Raw genomic sequence first — 8,982 nt, 5'->3', positions numbered from 1 at the left:
AATTGTACCATTCTTGGATAGTATATCAGTTTTAGGGAAATCTAAGTATGGAATTCTGTAATTGTCAAATATTATTTATTCTTGGATAGTGCAAGTCCCTTTCAAGGCCCATCCATCCATTTAGGCGTCTTATCCAAGGGCTAATCTATATGTTCCTATACTTCATGCTTCTGTCCGCCAAAATAACTATCTGATTATGTATTTGTTAGATTCGCATGTGAACACTCATGAGGCATAGGTTTTGCTAGTTTGTATTCTATTTGATAAGTTTTTCCCAATATTATTTGCATGCTTCACCAGTATTGAGTATTACTTATGCTTCACTCATCATTTTATTGTCAAAAATGTGAGCCGCTTTGGACTTTGGAGTGGAAATCGAATCTGAAATGGGGGGGCCCACCCTGTCAGTCAGCCAGCCAACCAACCAACCAACCGATAAAGCAAGCAAAGCCGACGGAGCGCAGCGCAGCGCATCTTCCTCCGACTCCAAAGCAAAGCCGATTCGCGAGCCAAACCCTAACCCTACCTCACCGCTCCCATGGCCGGAGACCCCTCGCCGCCCGGATCCCCCGGCAAGCCCCGCCGCCGCCGGGAGCGCGACGACGCCGACCCCGCCCCCGACGCCGACGCCGACGCCGACGCCTCCCCGAAGCGCCGCAGGCACCACCACCACCGCCACCACCGCTCCCACCGCCACCGCCGCCCGGACGACGCCCAGCCCCCTCCGCCGCCCTCAGCGGCCGCCGACGGAGAAGACGTCGAGGAAGGGGAGATACTAGACGATGCCGCCGCCGGCGCCATGGAAGTCGACCCCGCATCTCCGCGAGCCGACCCGGTCTGTCTGCCTGCCCCCTTCTCCCTCACCCCCTCTCCCGCCATGCCAATTCCAAGTCTCTGCTAATTATACATCTCTCAGTCTAGGCAACACTACTTCTATTCTATATTAAGCCTCGATTGTTCAGCCGCAACGCTTTTGTTAACCCTAGATTGTTCGAAACCCTAGCCAAGCCGACCAAGGGCTAGGCAAATCCCTGAACGAATCAATCGCTTGGAACCACCAACCAACGGCTCGAGCGAAAAGAATAGTATGTAGTGTTTTTTTCTTCTTTCTTCTGTGCTTTCTCCATCCCATCCATGCTGCTTGCCACCCGAGCCGGGAAATCTACTTACCGTTTCATGTGTATCAACTGCAGGAGCTAGCCGGCGATCATGCTGCCACCAACTCTGCCGTTGAGCCTAGCCGTTGTTCTTCACCCTCAAAAGATGAAGGCAGGTTGAATCACACAGCTCGTGGCTCTGAAAGCGGAGGCGTCTTTTCAGGCGACGAGGATAATAATAATGGTGAAGGACACGGACAGAGTCACAGGGCGTCAAGGTCTCCACGGCCGACAAAGGACAGGGGAAGGAATCACAAGGACGAGCGTCAAACTCTGTCCTCTAATAAAGATTCTCATCAGAGAGATCACACCACCAACAGATCTCCTCCCTCCAGGAACCACGCTCAAGAGGTTCATTCTAGGAATCACCCGAGGTCCGGAGAAGCTGATGCCAAAGCTAATGGTTCGCGGGCAAGTCCAAGGGCTGACCCTGATCGTGACAATGACGACAGGAATGGCTTTGGTAGGCATGCAACTAGGACACGGGAGGACGAGAGAGAAAGGAGCAGCAGTCGTGTTGTTCGTGACGGACATAGTGATAGGCGTGATAGCCGGGAAAGATATAGGGATGAAACAAGGCACAGCAGCATAGATAGAGACAATGTTGATCGTAGGCACAGAGAAAGGAGCAGCAGTCATAGTAGACCTGACAGAAGGGAGAGCGCACGCCACACTCGTGAAGAAAGCAGGGAGAGGGAAAGGCAAAGTGGCAGCTCAAGGCATAAAGACCATCATAAAAGGGATACAAGCAAGGATCGTTATAAAGATTATGTCACGGTTGCTACTGGACATGAAAGGGATAAAGTGAGAGATGATAGAGACAGGGGGCGGCACAGGGATAGAGAAAGTGAAACTCGTAGAAGTGGAGCTGGAGAAGAACGCAAGGACAGAGTTAGCACTAGTGATAGGCACAAGGACTCTACACGCTCGAAATATAGCACGTCCGATGCTCATAAAGACAGGTCAAGATCTGGGGAGAAAGGCAGAGATGTAGACAGCAGAAGCGATCGATCTAGAGAAATGAAGGAAAATTCTTTCAAGTAAGGCGTCCTTCACACAATCTGCTATCTTATTTGTTTTGTTGCTTTTGTTTTCTGGCACTCCATACTTCTGTCCATGTGGTATTAGGGAGGAAGATGAGGAAGAGTATCAAGAGAAAATTGAGCAACAGTTAGCAATGCAGGAAGAAGATGACCCTGAAAAAATTAAGGAGGAAGCGAGGAGGAGGAAAGAAGCTATTATGGCGAAATATAGGCAGCAACAAGCGCAGAAGCAGCAACCGGAATCTTTACCTAGAAGCAATGATGAAGGTAACTTGATTAGCTAAATTTGACCTATTCATGGGCTAACGAATGCACGTGTACTAGTTTATGTCCCATTGAACGAACTTTGTCGTGATAAATGTCTGTTTATTGTACAGAAGCAAGAGCAGTGGATAAAGATGAGACTGTAGATATGAAAGGTGATAATGATAGCAATTCCACAGACAACGAGGAAGCTGAAAATAAGCAGGATTCTTCAGATGCTTTTGTTGGTGAGGCAGACTTCAGTGTGGGCAAGTCCCCTGCTCATGATGCTGTTTTAGCCTGTGCTGAAGCATTGGGCAATGAGGGGACAACTGGTGTTTCAGGCCTTGGAGAGGGTACTCCAAAGGTAATTTTGTTCTCTTACCCTGCTACACAGTTTATTAAGCAGAAAATTTATGTTGGTCCTGTTAATTTTCAGAGTGAGAGATCGGCAGATATGTTTTGTGATGACATCTTTGGAGAGTCACCTGCAGGATTTCGGAAATTGGTATGGCTCTTATCAGTTTTCTTTAGAGATGTCAATACAGAAGTTAAAAAGATATATCTCCTTGACACCTTGTTCTGTTTGAACTTTGAAGATGAAACTTATTTTCCCAGTGTCATATTAAAATACCCTTTTACTGTTTACTCAGTCCGAGATCATTTTGTTGTGCAGGGCAAGGGAGACGGCTTGTGTATTGAGAAAAATGCTCTGCATGATAATTGGGATGATCCTGAGGGTTACTATAGTAAGTTCTGCTCTATATTATGCTCAACTCTACCTATTTCTTCTTGTTGTTTTGTTAAATATGGACGCACACTTTTCTTGTACCTTACCTTTGCTACTCTCTACAGCTCATCGATTTGGGGAATTGTTGGATGGCCGTTATGAAATTACAGCTGCGCATGGGAAGGGGGTGTTCTCAACAGTCGTGCGGGCAAAGGATCTTAAAGCTGGGAAAGATGATCCTGATGTAGTGGCTATTAAAATTATTCGCAAGAATGAGACAATGTGAGTATCCTATAGAAGCATTTTAATAGCCGATACCTGTAATATGCAGCATAAAACACACTTCTAATTTGATTCTCGTGCGACGATTTAATTCAGTATTTGTTTCTACAGGTATAAGGCCGGTAAGCAAGAGGTTTCAATATTAGAAAAACTGGCAAGCGCGGATCGTGAGGACAGGCGCCACTGCGTGCGGTTCATTTCTAGTTTCATGTACCGGAACCATCTTTGCTTAGTTTTTGAATCTTTAAATATGAATCTCCGTGAGGTACTAAAGAAATTTGGTCGCAATATTGGGCTTAAACTGACTGCTGTGAGGGCATATTCAAAGCAGCTTTTCATCGCCCTGAAGCACCTGAAAAACTGCAAAGTTCTGCACTGTGATATAAAGCCAGACAATATGCTGGTATGGCATCTTGCCCTTGCATATCTTTCACTTTACTGTATTATGTTTTGTAATGTCTTGTCAAAGTTGATCGTATGAAACATCCTGTAGAGCTTTAGGCACTAGTTGCTTAGAAAGTCACACACAACTGGGTTAGCACTGTCATGATTTTTAATTGTACCCCTTTGATATTGTAGGTGAATGATGCTAAGAATGTCCTGAAGCTATGCGATTTTGGCAATGCTATGCTTGCTGGAATGAATGAGGTCACCCCTTATCTTGTCAGCCGTTTCTATCGGGCACCTGAGATCAGTGAGTTCTTTTTTCTTGTACCTTATCTTGCTATTTTATTTCATAATGTTTCTACTCGCAGGTTGTCTGCATACACATACTTCTATTCAAAATGTATTTATCTCTAATGAATTATTTCTATTACAGTTCTCGGGTTGCCCTATGATCACCCATTGGACATCTGGTCAGTTGGCTGCTGCCTATATGAACTTTCTACTGGAAAGGTTCTGTTTCCAGGTGCAACGAATAACGATATGCTTCGTCTTCATATGGAACTGAAGGGCCCCTTCCCTAAGAAGATGCTCCGAAAGGTTAGAATATCATATGAACTATACATACTTACTCCTTTTCATGCTTGATTCTTGTATTAACTTCACAGTTGGAAGACTACATACTCATGTAATCCTGATGAACTCTGGTTGAATATACAAGTATTTTTCTAAGTAATGCTCCCAATTTTGTAGGGTGCTTTCACGATGCAACACTTTGACCAAGATCTCAATTTTAATGCTATTGAGGAAGATCCTGTGACCAAAAAGGTGCGTATGCAATACTCTTTAATTTGTAATTTGTAATGTATGTTATATAATAAATGTTTCAAACGACTAATCTATTCTATTTTCGTCAGCAGCCTATGAGGAAGTTGATTCTAAACATCAAACCGAAGGATTTTGGTTCTTTGGTTTCAAATTTTCCTGGCGAGGACCCAAAAATGCTCTCCAATTTTAAAGACCTTCTTGAAAAAATATTTGTCTTAGATCCAGATAAGAGGATAACCGTATCACAGGCACTTAGCCATCCATTTATCACTGGCAAGTGAAAATAAGATGTTGATTCCTCTTGACATTGTAAACTACAATTTGGGTTCCTCTTGTCTAATCATCGGCATTTCTATCTTGTGTCTGGGAGCTATGAGATCTGAGTGCGTGCCCAAATGGACGAAGCATGGGGTTGCTGAAGAGATGCTGTCTTACGGACCTTGCTGCATGCACTTACCATTTGGATAGTTCTGTTGCTTGTAAGACAACTGGCCGGCTGGCATTACATTCCCTGTATACATTTTCCCAATGATTTACAAGATATACATGAAACTGTGCCTAACTTCACTTAACAATTGTACTGGCTTGTATGTTCGAACATCGGGGTTCTATGTATTTCTAGTAACTGGAGTGGCAAATCTTTGCATGTGCTTGTAATGTGGGTGTAGCAGGCACACTTCTCATTTGTGCTGCCAAGCACTCTGCTGATGTTTAAGCTCGCCTGTTTTGCAATGCTTGGCCTCAGGCATTTACTTACTGTGCAGTGATCAATGCACTGGTCGTTTCTCACTGCTTGACAAGCTCTTTTGATATTTTATTTGATACAAAAACAGGCCTTCCTTGTTACTAATTTATTTATGCAATTTATATTTGGGTTAAAGATTCTAATTCTTTTTTTCGTTCAGGGTTTCTGCCAGGGCCTCTGCTGCATGCACTTATATATCCTAAAGGACCAACAAAAGAAGGTACCCTGGTTGCTATCTGGGTTACTTGTGTGTTTGAACACCATAGACCATTGTTTTTTTCCTCTATTGAAATCTGATGATTCTGCGATTAATTTTGTTAGACGAGTCATGTGTAGATGTAGTGATACTGAAGGTGCCCTGGTTGATATCTGGGTAACTTGTGGTTGAACACCATAGAACATCATTTCTTTTTCTCTTTTGAAATCTGATGATTCTGTCATTAATTTTGCTAGATGAGTCATGTGTAGGCGTAGTGATACTGAAGGTGCCCTGGTTGACATCTGGGTAACTTGTGTGGTTGAACATCATATAACATCATTTCTTTTCCTCTTTTGAAATCTGATGATTCTACGATAAATTTTGCTAAATGAGTCATGTCTAGATGCAGCAATACTGAATTTTGTCAATACCCGTCCTTTCTGAATTTAGCATTTCTTTGCCATTTGGGATGGCTATGGTATGGCAAATGAAATGCCAAGAACTCTAAACTCTTTCATCCCTACATTTTGCCATGCCACCTTTCTCTACCTGTAGGATGATTAGTGAATGGGGGAATAGTTGCGTGTGAAGTGATCAAAATTCAAACAAATGTAGCTTGTCATTTCCTTTTCCATGGGACCGTTGAAGTTATGGATCTTTTTTGAGAATTTGATGTAGACTGAAAGTCCACACTGCTATCTACTTCTGATATTCTGTACGAATGGGCTTGTGATGTTCATCTTTCCTCTATTAGTTGTGCTTGCTTTACGGAAAGGGTTCTAAGAAAGTCTTTTCTTGTTATGCACCACTATCACTCCATGTGGAATATCAGTCAAAAGTTTTTATTTTGCTTTTATGTTTGTTGAGGTCCAGGGATGGAGATTCCTGGATGCACTGGGTATACACCTTGTCTTGGTAACCTCTGTCAACTAGCTGGATGTGTCAATGTTTCGTCATTAAGAGTCCTTTTCATACAAACGTTTTCTGTGTATAGGTCTAGATGTTATTTTGATCCCTTACAGTTTAACGAACTTAGAATTCATTGTAAGCCATGCTTCTATGTAGATCCGCTACAGTTTTTTTGTTAAAAAGATGGCAAGTTTTTATGGAGAAACTAAAACGTTATTTTGTATTACAACTCCTGTAGCATTTGGCACTATCCTGCAGTGAGAAATCTTAGTCGTATGTAGCAAATAATCTGCATGTGTCCAAAAACTTAGCACAAGTATATATATGCATGTAGCATGGTGGAAGTAGGACTGAATGCTAGTTTATTAACTGAGGCAAAGCATCGTCCCTTGTCAGTTGCTTCCTCCATCAAAGTTTTAAGGCCACTTAGTCTGGTTAAGTCAAAACTGTTCTAAATTCGAGCTAGTTTGTAGAAGAAAATATCAACATGTATACAATACCCAATAAATACATTATTACGAAGACCTATTTCATGACTGATCTGGTGTTCTTTTTTCTACAAATTTGGTCAAACGAAGTGGCCTTTTATATGCATAGGTAAGAGGGAGTAAGAGAAGGCAAAGGCAAATGGCTAGCTGTACTTGTCCCATGTTGATAGGTTCACGTGGGCTTTTGCTAATTTTATTACCTGAAACCTGGCAGTTTATCCTGAAGCTCATGCTTTTAGTTCCGTCCAGTTGGATGCAAGCCATTTTCATTTTTGACCTGATCATACATGCTACATGCGTATGTATGCATCATGAAACATTGGCATTCATCTAGATGATCAAGCGCCTCGATGGATATAGCCTTTTGTCTTGGATGAGTGTGTAATTGCCTGGTTTCCTTTCACCTGTGTCAGAAAACTTGACCTTGGACTTGAGAAATTAGTATTGCTGTTCTTTTAGACTTTGTGTCTCACTTTTTAAATCATACTTTGCCTTCTCTTATTTCTTTGTTCATGTTTTGAGTGTCCACTGACATTTTGAACCATGTAAAACTATAACATGAATAAATATATTTCCGTCGTAGTTAAGCTATTACATTCATCTGATTATTATACTTCCTCTGTTCCGTAATTCTTTCGTGGTTTTTAGTTAGAAAAATGAACTAAAACCACCGACAAACCATGACAAAAATGATTATATATATATATATATATATACATATATATATGCATGTCCTGCTAACAATATTGTGGCTGTGTGTGTTTCTGGGTAAAAGGTTGTTTTAAATCTGAAGGAATTGCTTGTAGGCTAGGTTATTGACAAGTTACTCCCTCTTTAAACAAATGCAAGACGTTTTCGGTCACTACTTTATAGTGTTATAAAATGTCTTACATTTGTTTACAACGGGAGTACCATATGTAGGATGAAAAAGAAATTCAAGGAATTTACAATTCATGTGTTATTGTTACTCAAAAGTGAGATTGCATTACATAATGTGCTAACAGCTGTAGTGATGCTGATCCGATGGACAAGGACTGTCCGTTCGTAGTGTTTGTCCTTTGAACCTTTTTTTCAGGGCAAGGTTAGTTGGTTGCATGGGTGACAGAAAGTGAGAGTTCTCAGCAGCATCCTTGGTATCCATCTTGATTCATCTGGTTTGTCGCTGATATATCTACTATTCCAAGTGCAGTGCAGGGGGAGATGAGATTTTGTGATTTTGCTTGGTATGGATGCATGTATGATGGCTAATTTCAGTTGTCTTGGGATTAGAATGCGATAAATAATCTGCAATTTCATTGGTCATCATGATTTAATGATGCTAAATTTCCCCAACCTTGGGATTTTTATGCGCAGCAAGGACGCAAAATTTTAAAAACCAAGCGGACTGACCATTCATGTGTTTTGATGTTGTAAACTTGTGCACACGAAGCCATGCTTTTGCCAAATGGTATGGCAACAATTATCTTCGTCAAACATGTAATTCAACCAATAATGAGCAAAAACATGACACTTGAAACGAAACAGAACCTCCAATCCAGTTAATATCCAAGACTTCTAGTTCCAAACCTGCAGTACTCTTACAAAGGCAAATTCTGGAAACAGTTTCTTAAATCCAATAAACATTTGAGAATACAAAAGTCATAAGATGGCTCAGAAGTAAAATGGGTTGGAAACTGGTGGATTGGAAAGTAGAACCATCAGCGGCAAATGTATTTGACCTCAATGTAATTTCAGTCCGCATCATGGTAGGATCGCTCATAGGCAAAACCCTCATCATCTAGTTCTGTCATTATCCCTCCAAAATGATTACAACAACAAAGCATTTAGTCCCGAACAAGTTGGGGTAGGCTAGAGATGGAATCCATAAGATCTCGCAACCAACTCATGGCTCTGGCACATGGATAGCAAGCTTCCACGCACCCCTGTCCATAGCTAGCTCTTTGGTGATACTCCAATCCTTCAGGTCTCTCTTAA

General features: G+C 41.8%; 1 protein-coding gene across 7 annotated transcripts; it reads left to right on the top strand.

The window, feature by feature from the left end:
* Nucleotides 1-465: 465 nt before the first annotated feature.
* LOC109762148 (serine/threonine-protein kinase prp4) lies at nt 466-8,383 on the top strand. Of its 7 annotated transcripts, XR_012190451.1 has the most exons (14): nt 466-835; nt 1,194-2,197; nt 2,286-2,467; nt 2,578-2,810; nt 2,883-2,951; nt 3,120-3,192; nt 3,299-3,455; nt 3,567-3,858; nt 4,035-4,149; nt 4,276-4,439; nt 4,593-4,667; nt 4,760-5,146; nt 5,573-5,632; nt 8,198-8,383. XR_012190451.1 is itself a non-coding variant. In XM_073506057.1 (12 exons), the coding sequence occupies exons 1-12, from the start codon at nt 539-541 to the stop codon at nt 4,946-4,948; spliced, it is 2,850 nt and encodes a 949-aa protein (XP_073362158.1). In that variant the 5' UTR covers nt 466-538; the 3' UTR covers nt 4,949-5,234. The 7 variants fall into 7 exon arrangements, 3 of the variants coding, with proteins under 3 accessions (XP_073362158.1, XP_073362159.1, XP_020176559.1); XR_012190449.1 differs by having other exon boundaries at nt 2,883-3,192; XR_012190450.1 differs by having other exon boundaries at nt 5,573-8,331.
* The last annotated feature ends 599 nt before the right edge of the window (nt 8,384-8,982 follow it).

This window comes from Aegilops tauschii, unplaced genomic scaffold (assembly GCF_002575655.3).
Source record: "Aegilops tauschii subsp. strangulata cultivar AL8/78 unplaced genomic scaffold, Aet v6.0 Super-Scaffold_100181, whole genome shotgun sequence".
NCBI lineage: Eukaryota > Viridiplantae > Streptophyta > Magnoliopsida > Poales > Poaceae > Aegilops > Aegilops tauschii.
This window is presented reverse-complemented; position numbering and strand designations above follow the sequence as displayed.

What these genes read in the sequence shown, in the direction of transcription:
- LOC109762148 (XM_020320970.4), top strand. Translation starts at nt 539, where the DNA reads ATGGCCGGAGACCCCTCGCCGCCCGGATCCCCCGGCAAGCCCCGCCGC. An exon ending in ACCTAGAAGCAATGATGAAG is followed by an intron (nt 2,468 to 2,577) that starts GTAACTTGATTA and finishes TTTATTGTACAG; the next exon opens with AAGCAAGAGCAGTGGATAAA. An exon ending in TTGGAGAGGGTACTCCAAAG is followed by an intron (nt 2,811 to 2,882) that starts GTAATTTTGTTC and finishes GTTAATTTTCAG; the next exon opens with AGTGAGAGATCGGCAGATAT.